The sequence below is a fragment of the Panthera leo genome, chromosome D1, assembly GCF_018350215.1.
Source record: "Panthera leo isolate Ple1 chromosome D1, P.leo_Ple1_pat1.1, whole genome shotgun sequence".
Taxonomy (NCBI): Eukaryota; Metazoa; Chordata; class Mammalia; order Carnivora; family Felidae; genus Panthera; species Panthera leo.
In genome coordinates, this window is record NC_056688.1 from 49003874 (window position 1) to 49017981 (window position 14108).

A 14108-nucleotide genomic window follows, 5' to 3' on the forward strand; every position below is an offset into this window, starting at 1 on the left:
TTAGAATTTACGAAGAACATATCAACATATTTGAACCCCAGAATTACTGTGTGTTGTTACTTTTAACATTTTTTCCGTGTGGAACAAAGTCTGAGGTAACAAGTCTCAGAGGGTAAGTGACGAAAAGCAGCACCGCTCTGGAAACGGAGAAATTGTTTCCCTCAAGACCGTAACTAAACTAACTGCAGTTCGTCCTCCTGTGCACAAGAGGGCAAAGGAGTAGGCCATGAAGCAGCAAGAATGAGCATCTCGCTGGACTACGTTTCCCAGGTTTCTGCGCGATTCCCCGGAATACTCAGCGGATGAGGATTTCAGGTCCCAGGTTGCTGGGCGGAAGGGTGTGACGCAATCCCACACCCAGGGGCGTAATGGCCTCTGGGTTTTCCCGGGGGACTTCCGCTGTTGAGCTGTACCTCATTGCTAGGAAACGGGCGCCAGAAAGTTCTCAGACAAGGTCCCGCTTTCTTAGAGTGGTAACGTCGTGCGCCGGTTGGGAAAGGGCGGTGGAAGGAGCGGAGCCTCTGTGAACCATGCTCGCGAACTGTGGGTCCGTCTGTAAAGAGGCCCGTCTTAACGGTACCGAGGTTAGAATCTGCTGGGGAGGACTTTTGCTGCAGGCCGAAAACTACACTTCCCAGAATCCTCGTGGTGCCAGAACTACGTTGCCCGAAAGCCTGAGCGTGATTCAGCCAGCCTCTCACCTCCACCCGCCAGCCTGAAAACAGGAAATGTGGAGTCGCAGTGTTTGGCGGCTCCTGTGCTCTGACGGCCGTGCCGGCCGCCGGGTTTCCATCCTCGGCGGGCGTTTCTCGCCGGCCCTGCGGAGAGGTGAGACGAGACGGCTTGGTGTCGATGCCTGCGTGCTATTTGGGGATATTGCGGGTGGTTCGTGCCTGCTCCCGCGAGCGGTAGACAAGAGTGCCACGCCCCTCCCAGTCCCTGGTGCTGGCGACCCCGCCGCTGCATCTCGCCCGCTTAGATTGGGGCGGGAGGGGCCAGGACTGAGTAGAGAACCGCTTCTCCTCTTTTGAGAGCGAGCCCGTGAAAGCCTGGGGCTCCCACCTGGCTCCACCACTAGAGTCCCTCGGGCTTTTCTTTCTCAGCGCTTGGTTCCTTTTTATTATCAAATGAGGCTGGCAATCCCCTCCCTCTCCGAGGTCTGTCTGGAGTAATCCGTGTTCTGAGAGTTCTGGTTTCTTTCGTGGCTTGTTCAGACTTAAGCTGTTATTTGGGTGCTGTCTCGGACCCAGGTTTTTGGTAGACACAGCATGCATTTCAGGTCAGGCCAACTGTAAGCAGTTAACAGTCATATAAATGTGTAATTCATGAGGTGTGGCAAAACTGTTCTAGGATCCTGTGAACAAGCAACACCTGACGTAAGACAGTCTGGGCAGGCTTTCTGGAGGAGGAGACATTCAAACTGAACTCAGAAGGATAAACATGAGCAGGCAAAGAAAAGGAGAGCTTTCTTAAGTTATTCAGAGAATTAGAGTTAAAAGAATCCTTAAGAGCAGAGAGCCAAAGAGGGGAGACAGGAGACTGCAGCTGCACCCTGCAGATTGTGGCTGTGTTAGGTATTTGGTGTCTCTCCCATATTCAGTAGGAAGCTGCCTTTTGTGAAAGGCATTCAAATGTTTGTTGACTGAAATCAGAGGAGTTGTGCACTAACCTGCCTAGCTCTGAGACCATAACATCTCAGGCAGTTACTTAGCACTTCTGAGCCTGTTTTCCTCATCCATAACATGAGAATTTTAAGGATAAGTATTAGGTGTGAAAGCAGTATCATGTCATATAAATATTACCCTCTCGCCTCCGCCACCAAGTAAACCTTGAATAAAATACTAAACTTCTAATCAAGGAGAGATAACTTCAGGTACTAATCAATCCTAATACAATTGTTACTGGAAATATTGCTGAAATCTGCCCCTCTTTTTCCTCCCAATTTTTTCTTTTCCTCCTCGGGTCTAATATTGACACACAGGCACATTGCTGAACTCTTCTAGATGGCACTCAAAGCCAAAAAGATTGCTGACTGCTGTGCTAATATGTGTGTGTATGTGTTCAAAATTGATCCACTTTTACATCTGATTACCATTATCTCTAAACAATTTATCTGAGTATTTAAATAAATTGATCTAAAGGACTGGGCATCACTTTTTCATCATTTGAATTTAGAGTTTATATTTAGATACTGTTTTTAAACCTATCTTTCCTGCCCACTTACTAGTCCACAAAGTCAGCAAAGACATCAGTTATGTCTGGTTTTCTCATCATCCTCTGTACCTGGTGCTCAAGTGTCTGTTGGCTGGAAGGATATTGCTGGAAGGATATAGGAAAGAATTGCATTTTCCCTACAGTACCTACCAGAAAAGCAATACTTGAGATTGCAGCTGTGTCTTTTTAAGTACCTACGTGTATTAAGTGGTTTGGGATAAAAAAGAGAGACAGCATAGGGTGACAGAGCCTGAGCTTTGGAGTCAGAAGACCTGAGTCTGAATTCACTAATGAGTCTGTGACTGGAGGTAAAATGCTTTACCTTAGGTTCACTTACCTTATCTAAAATGGATAATGCCACCTTGCCTTTGTAGTATATAAAACATCTAGTACAGTACCTTGTGTTCAATTAATAATTATACTAATTAGCTGTTATTTTACTTAAATATAGTAATAGTAATGAAGTTGAATGTAAACAGAGTTCTTGCTGAAAGAGAATACTTTTTAATGAAATTCGCCAGCAATATATGGAAAAGGACCGTACTGTGTCTAGGTTAAAAATTGGGAATTTATTGAAATGATACATTTATTTCAAAGATAAGAAATTTGCTAGGGCTTTTGTGTTGCCTCTAGTAAATACTCCAGGATTTAAAATCAGATTCATTGATTGATTCAACAAAATATTGTGACCCAGTTATTTGCTGAGTACCGTTCTAGGTACCGAAGATACAGTGATGAAAAACACAAAGTGTCCTAGAGCTTGTAGTCTGGTTCAGAGAGACAAACAAGACGAGTTCAGATTAGAACTGAGGACTGTGATGGAAATAAGCTGGATATGTAGGAGAGTGGGAGTTCAAAAAGCTACTTTATATGAGGATGTAGGTATAAATAATTATCATAGCTCTGTGAAAGACATCTTAGCACCTAGGAGAGTTGGATGGTTTCCACTCTTCCAGTAATGAGAGACGTGACGGTGATATCCAAAGCTTTTGATGTATATTACATTACAACTTTTTACTGACTCTTAACAAATAAAACATCATACTGAAAGAAGGAAAGGAAGCATTTATTGAATGCCGTGTACAGAGTACTTTTAGACACTTTTCAGATAAAAGAGTCCAAGGCTCAGAGGAACCCGTTTTCTTCCTTGAAATTACAGAATTCCTAAGTAGAAGAGCTAGAACTGTATTGTAAATAGATGAGAGAAATGCTTGAGAAGCTAAAGTGGCACACTTGTGTTAGTTCCTACAAGGAAAAAACCCTGTCTTCTCTTTTCAGACTTTTTCACCACCACAACCAAGGAAGGATATGATATGAGGCGAGTGGACCTAACTCCTTTAGAACAAAGGAAATTAACGTTTGATACCCATGCACTGGTTCAGGATTTGGAAACTCATGGTAAGAAACGGATAACTCTTGAAAGAATTTAACAACAGTCATAGTAAATTACCTAGTCAAGACAGTATCATTATTATGGACAATTAAGAATCAGTTGAAATACAAGTGCTATCCATACAGTGGAATATTTTACAGTCATGAAAATGGTATTGCTTGAAGAATATTTACTGATAATGAGAAATACTCAAGATAGAGAACATATAACATTACATATGCAGTATGATTTCAATTATGTAGAAAAAAACTGCAGAGTTTCTAGGCTGATACTAAAGTTCATGTGTAAGTACAAGGACTGCTTGGGAATAGCAAAAAAGAAAAAGGAACAAGCACAAAAAATAACCAGTTGTCAAAACAATAATTTAAACTAAATTGTGTGATAATACAGGAATAGAAAAGTTGATAAATGGGGCACCTAGGTGACTCAGTCAGTTAAGTGTCCAGCTTCAGCTCAGGTCATGATCTCACAGTTCATGAGTTCGAGCCCCATGTCAGGCTCACTGCTGTCACCACAGAGCCTGCTTTGGATCTTCTGTCCCCCTCTCTCTCTGCCCCTTCCCTGCTCATGCACATGCTGTCACTCTCTCTCAAAAATAAATACAGTGTAAAAAATAAGAAAAGTTGGTTAATAAAATAGAGTTGTATTCAGATAGGTAAACATAGATATTTTTAGCAAACAATAAGGCATTACAAATTAGAGAAAGGAAGGGCTATTTAATAAATCGATATGATACATGACTAGCCATTTGAAAAAATAAATTCCAGGTTGATTAAAAGTCAAATGGATGGGTTACCTGGGTGGCTCAGTCACTTGAGCATCCGACTTCGGCTCGGGTCATGATCTCGCGGTCCATGAGTTGGAGCCCCATGTCGGGCTGTGTGCTGACAGCTCAGAGCCTGGAGCTTGCTTTGGATTCTGTGTCTCCCTCTCTCTCTGTCCCTCCCCCACTCATGCTCTCTCTCTCGCTCTCTCTCTGTCAAAAATAAATAAACATTAAAAAAAAAGTCAAATGTAAAAATATGAGGGAAAAGTTAAAAAAAAATGCTAGAATACTTTAAGACTTTTAGATTGAGGAAACAAGACAAAACTCAAAAGCAGTGAACTAAAGACTGACATGTGACTACTGAAATATTTAAATCTGTATATCAAAGGGTGTCATCTGTAAAGTTAGAAATATTAGGAATAGACATAATAATGACCCTATTGCTTTAATACACAAAATTCATATGAACCAATAAGGAAATGTTCAGTATCTTATAGGAAAATGGGTAAAGGCCATAAATAGCACACAGAAAAATATAAATAGGCAATAAATATATGTAAGGTGCTTAACTAAGGAAATGCAAATTTTAAGTATAAATAACAATGCTATGCCATTTCATTTTTTAATGCCAATTATAAACTGAAAAAAAAAAAACTAGCAGTATCCAGTGTTGATATAAATATGGGGAAATGGATCAGTGGGAATTAAAATTGCAGAATGCTTTTAGAGAGTAATTTAGCATAATCTGAAATTTTTTATTGTAACCATTTTTTAAAAAGTAAAAAATTTAAGGGTGCCTGCGTGACTCAGTCGGTTAAGCATCTGACTTTGGATCAGGTCATGATCTCACGGTTTGTGAGTTTGAGCCCCACGTTGGGCTCTGTGCTGACACTTCAGAGCCTGGAGCCTGCTTCAGATTTCTGTCTGTCTGTCTGTCTGTCTGTCTCTCTCCCTCCCTCCCTCCCTCCCTCCCTCCCTCTCTCTTTCCCCACTCATGCTCTATCTCTCCCTCTTTCAAAAATAAACAAATATTTTTTTTAAAAGTAAAAAATTTAAATGATGAGGAAAGTTATTCTAGCTGTCTATGTTGATATGGATATCATTTTTTAAAAATATAAACATATGTTGGGCGCCTGGGTGGCTCAGTCGGTACACGTCCCACTTCGGCTCAGGTCGTGATCTCGCAGTCTGTGAGTTGGAGCCCGGCGTCGGGCTCTGTGCTGATGGCTCTGTGCTGACGGCTCCGAGCCTGGAGCCTGTTTTGGAGTCTGTGTCTCCCTCTCTCTCTGACCCTCCCCTGTTCATGCTCTGTCTCTCTCTCAAAAATAAACGTTAAAAAAAAATTAAAAAAAAAAAAAAATATATATATATATATATATATATACACATATGTATTTGCTCTCTACAGGATTTGACAAAGCACAAGCAGAAACAATTGTATCAGCATTAACCACTTTATCAAATGTCAGCCTGGATAGTATCTATAAGGAGATGGTCACTCGAGCTCAACAGGTAATATTTTCATTATTATCAATTGTGACCATTTCATTAGATAATCTTTTTCATATGGCATCTCTGTCAACCCACCCACCTGCCAAACATACCTGCATCTTTCTCTCTACAAAGGGACCAAAGAACAAAAGCAAAACTCTTCAGTAAAGTTAGTATCTAAAGAGATTGAGGAGTTAGAAGAGTCATAATAAAATTATGGTCACACAGAGAATGAAATTTTGTCAAAGCTTTCATTGTGTGAGATAATTATATATTATTTGAATTATTTGAGGTGGTGGTAGGTGATGAGTGAAACAACTTCTTCTCCACAGAATACCTACCACAGTAGAAAAGCTAACCTATTAGATAAAAACATTTAACTGCAGTCAGGTGTATGTTCTGGTTAATTTTCACAAACGGAAGAGACTTAATTAAACATGGCTGGAAAGGATTTCATTAAGATGCTTTAAATTTGGATACACAAATTCTTAAAGTCAGATAATGCCGTTTACTAAGAACTTACAGTGAGAGATGCACAGGGCTGTGGATTTCTCACATATTATCTTATGTAATCCCTCTAACAACCTTGCAAAGTAGATAGAATTATTCTACTTTGCCACTGAGGAGAGAATCAGATTAATTTTTTACAGTTGTCATTGTGGTGCTGTGGAGAAAAAGAATAATTTTATATAAAACATAGAATAAGCTAAATGAGCTTGACTGTAGAATATAATTGATAAAACTCATAATCGTGAATTAATCACTGATTAAAAATGTTTACTTTCTGTAATTTTATACACACACACATACATGTATATTTTTTTCCCTTGGACTTGACAAATACTTCATTTTTACTTAGGAATTAAGATTTTCCTTCTTTTTTTATTCCTCTCCCAAGTGATGCACTGTTAATACAACGTTGCATTAGTTTCTAATGTACAAAGTAGTGATACACCAATTCTATACATTACTCAGTGCTTCCCCCATGATATATGTAGTCACTATCTGTCACTATACAGTTTTTTTTATAAGTCTGTTTCTTGGTTTGTGTCTCTCTTTTTTTACCTTTGCCTATTTGTTTCTTAAATTCCACATCTGAGTGAAATCATAAGGTATTTGTCTTTCTCTAACTATTTTACTTAGCATTGTAGTCTCTGCCTCCCTCCATGTTATTGCAAATGGCATGGTTTCATTCTTTTTTATGGCTGAATAATACTCTATTGTGTATATATACCACATCTGTATCCATTCATCATTCGATGAACACTTGAGCTGCTTCCATAATTTGACTATTGTATATAATACTGCAATAAACATAGGGGTGTATGCATCCCTTTGAATAAGTGTTTTTGTTTGTTTTTTAAATATATTTTTTTAATGTTTGTTTATTTTTGAGAGACAAAGTGTGAGCCGGGAAGGGGCAGAGAGAGGAAGACACAGTAGCCAAAGCAGGCTCTGGGCTCTGAGCTGTCAGCACAGAGCCTGATGTGGGGTCGAACTCACAAACCATGAGACCGTGATCTGAGCCAAAGTTGGATGCTTAACCAGCTGAGCCACCCAGGTGCCCCTTGAATAAGTGTTTTTGTATCTTTTGAGTTAAATACCCAGTAGTGCAATTACTAGGTTATAGGCTATTTTTCATTTTTTGAGGACCCTCCCTACTGTTTTTTATAGTGGCTACACCAGTTTGCATTCCCACCAACAGTTCAGGAGAGTTCTTTTTCTCCACATCCTCGCCAACATGTGTTGTTTCTTCTGTTGTTGATTTTAGCCATTCTAACAAGTATGTGAGGTGAAATCTCATTGTAGTTTTAATTTGCATTTCCCTAACAAGGACTGATGCTGATTGAGCATCTTTTCATGTGTCTGTTAGCCATCTGTATATCTACTTTGGAGAAATGTCTGTTCATGTCTTCTGCCCATTTTTTAATTGGATTATTTGTTTTCTTGGTGTTGAGTTGTGTAAATTCTTTATATATTTTGGATACTAAGCTGTTATCAGATGTGTCATTTGCAAGTATCTTCTCCCATTTCATAGGTTGCCTTTTAGTTTTGTTGATTGTTTCCTTTGTGCTGCAGAAGCTTTTTATTTTTATGTACTCCCAGTAGTTTTTTTTTTTTTTTTTTTTTACTTCCCTTGCCTTGGAAGACCTATCTAGAAAAATGTTGCTACTGCTAATGTCAGAGAAATTACTGCCTGTGCTCTCTTACAGGACTTTTCAGTTTCAGGTCTCATATTTATGTGGTTAACTCATTTTGAGTTTATTTTTGGTATGGTGTAGGAAAGTGGTCTACTTTCTTTATTTTGCAGGTAGCTTTCCGGTTTTCCCAGCACCGTTTGTTGAAGAGGCTGTCTTTTTCCCATTGCATATTCTTTTCCTCCTGTGTGAAAGATTAATTGACCATATAATTGTGGGTTTATTTCTGGGCTTTCTATTCTGTTCTATTTTGGGGACAATACCATACTGCTTTGATTACTACAGCTTTGTAATATAACTTGAAGTCCAGAATTGTGATACCTCCAGTTCTGTTTTTCTTTTTCAAAACTGCTATGACCATTCGAGGTCTTTTGTCATTCCATACAAATTTTAAGGTGGTTTGTTCTAGTTCTGTGAAAAATGCTGTTGGTATTTTGATAGGGTTACATTAAATCTGTAGATTGCTTTGGGTAGTATAGACATTTTAACAGTATTTGTTCTTCCAGTCCATGAGCATGGAATATCTTTGCATTTCTTAGTGTTGTCTTCAGTTTCTTTTATCATTGTTTTGGAGTTTTCATAGTACAGGTCTTTTACCTTCTTGATTAAAGTTATTTCTAGGTATTTTATTATATTTGGTGCAATTGTAAGTGGGATTATTAATTTCTCTTTCTACTGTTTGACTATTAGTGTATAGAGTGCAACAGATTTCTATACATTGATTTTGTATCCTATAATTTTACTGAATTCATTTATCAGTTCTGGTGGGTTTTGGTGGAATCTTTAGCGTTTTCTATATATAGTATCATGTCATGTACAAATAGGGAAAGTTTTCCTTCTACCTTACTGATTTGGATGCCTTTTATTTCTTTTTGTTGTCTGATTGCTGTGATTTGAGCTTCCAGTACTGTGTTGAATAAAACTGGTGAGAGTAGACATTCTTGTCTTGTTCCTGACCTTTGGGGAAGAGCTCTCAATTTTTCTCCATTGTGTATGAAGTTGGCTGTGGGTTTGTCATAAAGGCCCTTATTATGTTCTCTCTAAACCTATTTTGTTGGGGCACCTGGGTGGCTCAGTCGGTTAAGCATCCAACTCATGATTTCAGGTAAGGTCATGATCCCACGGTTGTGAGACAGAGCCCCACGTCAGGAACAGAGCCCACTTAAGATTCTCTTTCCCTCTGCCTCTCCCCTGCTTGCACTCTCTAAACAAACAAACAAACCTACTTTTTTGACGGTTTTTATCATGAATGGATGTTGTACCATCTTGAATGCTTTTTCTGCATCTATCAAAATGATCATATGGTCTTTATCCTTTTTTTTATTATTAATGTGATGTTTCATGTTGATTGATTTGCAAATATTGAACCAGCCTTGCATCCTGGGAATCAATCCCACTTGATTGTGGTCAGTGATATTTTTAATATATTGTTGGATTCAGTTTGCTAATATTTTTGTTGAGGGTTTTTGTATCTATGTTCATCAAAGATACTGGTCTCTAGTTCTCTTTATTTATGATATCTTTATCTAGTTTTAGTTATCAGTGTAATGCTAGCCTCCTAGAATGAATCTGGAAGTTTTCCTCCCTCTTCTGTTTTTTGGAATAGTTTAAGAAGAGTAGATATTAATTCTTGAAATGTTTGGTAGAATTCACCTGTGAAGCCATCTGGTGCTAGATTTTTGTTGGGAGTTTTTGCTTACTGATTCAATTTCATTACTGGTAATTGGTCTGTTCAGATTTTCTATTCCTGCTTCAGTTTTGGGTGATGATTTGTTTCTAGGAATTTATCCATTTCTTGTAGGTTGTCCAGTTTGTTGGCATATAATTTTTCACAATATTCTCTTACATTTGTTTGTATTTCTGTGGGTTAATTTTCTTCTTTCACTGGTGATTTTGTTTATTTCAGTCTTTTTATTTTAATGAGTCTGGCTAGAGACTTATCAGTTTTGTTGATCTTTTCAAAGAACCAACTGTTGGTTTGTTTCATTGATCTCGTTCATTGGGGTTTTTTGTTTTGTTTTGGGTTTTTTTTGTTTGTTTGTTTTTTAGATTCTTTGTCATTTATTTCTGCTCTAATCTTTATTTCCTTTCTTCTGCTGGTTTTAGGTTTTGTTCTTTTTCTAGCTGCATTAGGTATGAGGTTAGGTTGTTTATTTGAGATTTTTCTTGCTTTATGAGGTAGGTCTATATTGCTATAAACTACCTTCTTAACACCACTTTTCCTACATCCCAAAGATTTTGGACCTTTGTGTTTTCATTTGCATTTGTTTCCATATAATTTTTTATTTCATCTTTGATTTCTAGGTTTATTAATTCATTGTTTAGTAGCATGTTATTTAACCTCTGTGTATTTGTGCTCTTTCCATATTTTTTTCTTGTGGTTGATTTCTAGTTTCGTGGCATTATAGTCCGAAAAGATACATAGAATGACTTTTTTTTTTTTAATTTGTTGAGACTTGTTGTGTGGCCTAATATGTGATCTCTTCTAGAAAATGTTCATGTGCACTTGAAAAGAATGTGTATTCTTCTATTTTAAGGTTGAATGTTCTGAATATATCTGTTAAATCCATCTGGTCCACTGTGTCATTCAAAGCCACTGTTTTCTTGTTGATTTTCTGTATGGATGATCTGACCATTGATGTAAGTGGGGTGAAGTGGGGTGTTAAAGTCCCTTACTGTTATTGTATTACTACTGATTAGTTCCTATGTGTTTGTTGTTAACTGTTTTATGTATTTGGGTGCCACCATGTTGGGTCCATATTTACAATTGTTATATTTTCTTGTTGGATAGTCCCTTTTATTACAATATTGTGTTCTTCTTTGTTTCTTATTACCATCTTTGTTTTAAATTCTATTTGGTCCAGTATAAATGTTGCTACTTCAGCATTCTTTTGATATCCTTTACATGGTAAATGTTTCTTTGTCCCTCACTTTCAATCTGCAGGTGTCTTTAGATCTGAAACAAGTCTTGTGTAGGCAACATATAAATGGGTCTTTTCTATCCATGTTGTCACCCCATATCTTTTGATTGGAGCATTTAGTTCATTTACATTTAAAGTAATTATTGATAAATATGTATTTATTGACATTTTGTTACTTTTTTGTGGTTGTTTTTTGTACTTTTTCTCTTATCCTCTTCTTGTTCTCTTTCACAGTTTGCTGGCTTTCTTTAGTGGTAAAGTTGAACTCCCTTCTCTTTAGTCTTTACATATCTGTTACTGGTTTTGATTTCTTTGTATACCATTAGGTTTGTATATAACATCTCCATGTGAAGTTGATGTTCTCATAAGTTTGAACCCATTCTTTACACCCCTGCCCACCCACATTTTATGTATTGATGTCCTATTTTGCATCCTTTTATTTTGTGATTTCCTTGACTGATTTTTACTGATACACTTATTTTCACTTCTTTTGTGTTTCCTGCTTTTTATACAGTCCTTCATTTAGTCCCCTTTAATAATTCTTATAGGGCTGGGTTAGTGGTCGTTCACTCCTTTACTTTTTTTTTTTTTTTTTTTTTTTTGAGAAACCATATCTCCTATTCTAAATGATTGCCTTGCTGGATAGAATATTCGTGGATGCAGACTTTTTTCTTTTCAGCACTTTGAACATATCATGCCACTCCCTTCTGACCTGCAAAGTTTCTGCTGAAAAATGCACTGATAGCCTTATGGGGTTTCCCATTTATGTAACTGTCTTTTACTGTGTTTAAATTTTTTTTTTTTTAACTTTTTTAATTTTTTTGAGAGAGGGATCATGCACACATGAGCACAGGAGAGGAACAGAGAGAGAGGGAGATAGAATCTCAATCTTCATACTCCATGCAGAGCCTGATGCAGGGCTCAGTCCCATAGCCCTGAGATCATGACCTGAGCTGAAATCAAGAATCAGACACTTAACTGAATGAACCACCCAGGCATCCCTAAAATTCTTTATCACTACTTTTTGTTGTTTTAATTACTATGTGTATTTTTGTGCACCTTCTTTGGTTAATTTTGTTGGGGGTTCCCTGTGCCTCCTGGATCTGGATGTCTGTTTCCTTCCCAGATTAGGGAAGTTTTGAACTATTATTTCTTAAAATAAATTTTCTGCCCCCTTTTCTCTGTTCTTCCTCTGGGATCCCTGTATTGTGAAAATTACACTTGTTGGAGTCACTGAGATCCCTAAATCTGTTCTCATTTTGCATTTTTTTTTTTTTTTTTGTCTCTTATATTTGCTCAGCTTGATTACTCTCTCTTACTCTGTTTTCCAGGCCATGAAGTCATTCTTCTAATTCCTCTAGCCTGCTATTTAGCCTGTCAAGTGTATTTTTGTTTTAAATTTATTGTGCTCTTCATCCCTGAGTGGCTCTTTTTTGTTTTTAAGGGTCTCACAGATGTCCTCCACTCTTCTCAAATCCCATGAGTATCTTTATGGTCATTACTTTAAATTCTCTATCAGGCACATTATTTATCTCTGTTTTACTTGTCTCTTGCTGTGATTTTGTCCTTTTCTTTAATTTGGTTTGGTCTCTTCACTTTACCTAGCTCTGTCTGTTTCTGTGTGTTAGGAAATTCAGCTACATCTCCTGCTCTTGAGAGTAGTTGGTGGGATGCTCACTTTTAACAAGCTGGCTGGTCCTCTTGTATGCAGCTGCTGTGGGTACTGGAGTTGGCTTAAGGACATTCCACAAAGCACATGTGGGTGGGTGATGCAGTTTTAACAAGGTGCACACATCCCCCACCGGTGGTCGCAACACATTGTTGGCAAGGTTTGTGCTAGTCTGCTGGGGGAGAGGACCTTTAGCACCTGGATTGAGGCAGGTTTAGCTGGAGAAGGTTGGGGTGGTGCAGTGTAAGCAAATTAGGCAGTGAATGCCCACAGGTGCTGGTTCCCACCAGTGGAAGGGTGATTGTGCTGGGGTTGGTGGAGGGAAATGGTACATGCCAGCTCCTTTTTCCCTGGAGATGTCCCTTAAGGAACTCAGATTACTAACTCTCCTTCTCAAATGCTCTCATTTTTCAAACTGCTGCCATTTTTTTTATTGTGTGTGTTTAGGGTTTTTTTTTTTTTTTTTTTTTTTTAAACAAACTGATGCTTCTAAGCTGTATCTCCTGGGCTTTTTGGGGGCTATCTATTTAAGTGTGGGACTCAGCGTTCTGCTGCTTTCAGGGATTTTTAAAGTTGTAGGCTTTAAGTTCTCCTGGTTAAGAAATCACTAAATCTAGCCCCTCTCATTTTCAAAGCCAAATCCTGTGGAGATTCGTCTGCCCTGTGTAGGTTCTCTGATGTGATATTCTGTTTCTCACCCCTCTCTGCACCTCACAGCTCCCTTCCTCTGGCAGCCAGACCCATGGGGTTCAGCTCCCCACAATTTCTGTGCCTTTCTACCCTCTTTGATGTGGCTTCTTCTCTACAGCTACTTGTGGAGTTCTGCTAATCTTGGGTCATTTTCTGGGTTATTTGCATTGATGTGAGTGTCACCAAGTTGTATTCATGGGACAAGGAAAATTTAAAGGCTGCCTATTCTGCCATCTTCCTCAAAAGTCCAAGCTATTGACATTTTTGATAATATTCTTAAATTAGATTTTTAAGTTTACCTATAACCAGTGAATTAAAATTGTGGCTTAAGGAAGTTTTATGCTGGCAATACCATTTAATCCTACATTCAAAATGCTAAATTTTGGTGTTTTTATGATTAGTGTGTGAAATTAACATCTCATTCCGTCATTGAGCCTAATCCAATTGTTGACCCCACCCCCACCCCAAAGATGTCATGAAAGATGGGTTTGAGGCTCAGGGCCTTGTACTTGATCACTGCAGAAAGACTATACTGTTAAGTACACTCAATCCAAAAATTCAGTTATATTCTGAATTCACATAAAAACTGAATTATAGGGTTTTGTTGTTGTTTTTTTTTTTTTTTTTTGGTGTTTAGGGCTTAGGGTTCTATGTATAGTATCATGTCATCTGTAGACAGTGACCATTGTACTTCTTCCGTACCAATTTCTATGCCTTTTATTTCTTTTTCTTGCCTAATAGCTGTGGCTAGAATTTCTAGTACTAT

General features: G+C 38.1%; 1 protein-coding gene across 6 annotated transcripts in view; it reads left to right on the forward strand.

Annotated features, from left to right (window-relative positions):
* The first annotated feature begins 300 nt into the window (after window positions 1-300).
* Window positions 301-14108, forward strand: part of CCDC90B (coiled-coil domain containing 90B) — a 46104-nt gene continuing 32296 nt past the window's right edge. For 2 of the 6 annotated variants that reach the window (XM_042904560.1, XM_042904564.1), the window contains exons 1-3: window positions 307-828; window positions 3493-3612; window positions 5782-5885. In XM_042904560.1, coding sequence (XP_042760494.1) covers window positions 729-828; window positions 3493-3612; window positions 5782-5885 — 324 coding nt within the window. In that variant the 5' untranslated portion in view covers window positions 307-728. Of the gene's footprint in view, window positions 829-3492; window positions 3613-5781; window positions 5886-14108 lie in introns of those variants that run through there. The other 4 variants (XM_042904562.1, XM_042904561.1, XM_042904563.1 and 1 more) reach the window with 4 other exon arrangements.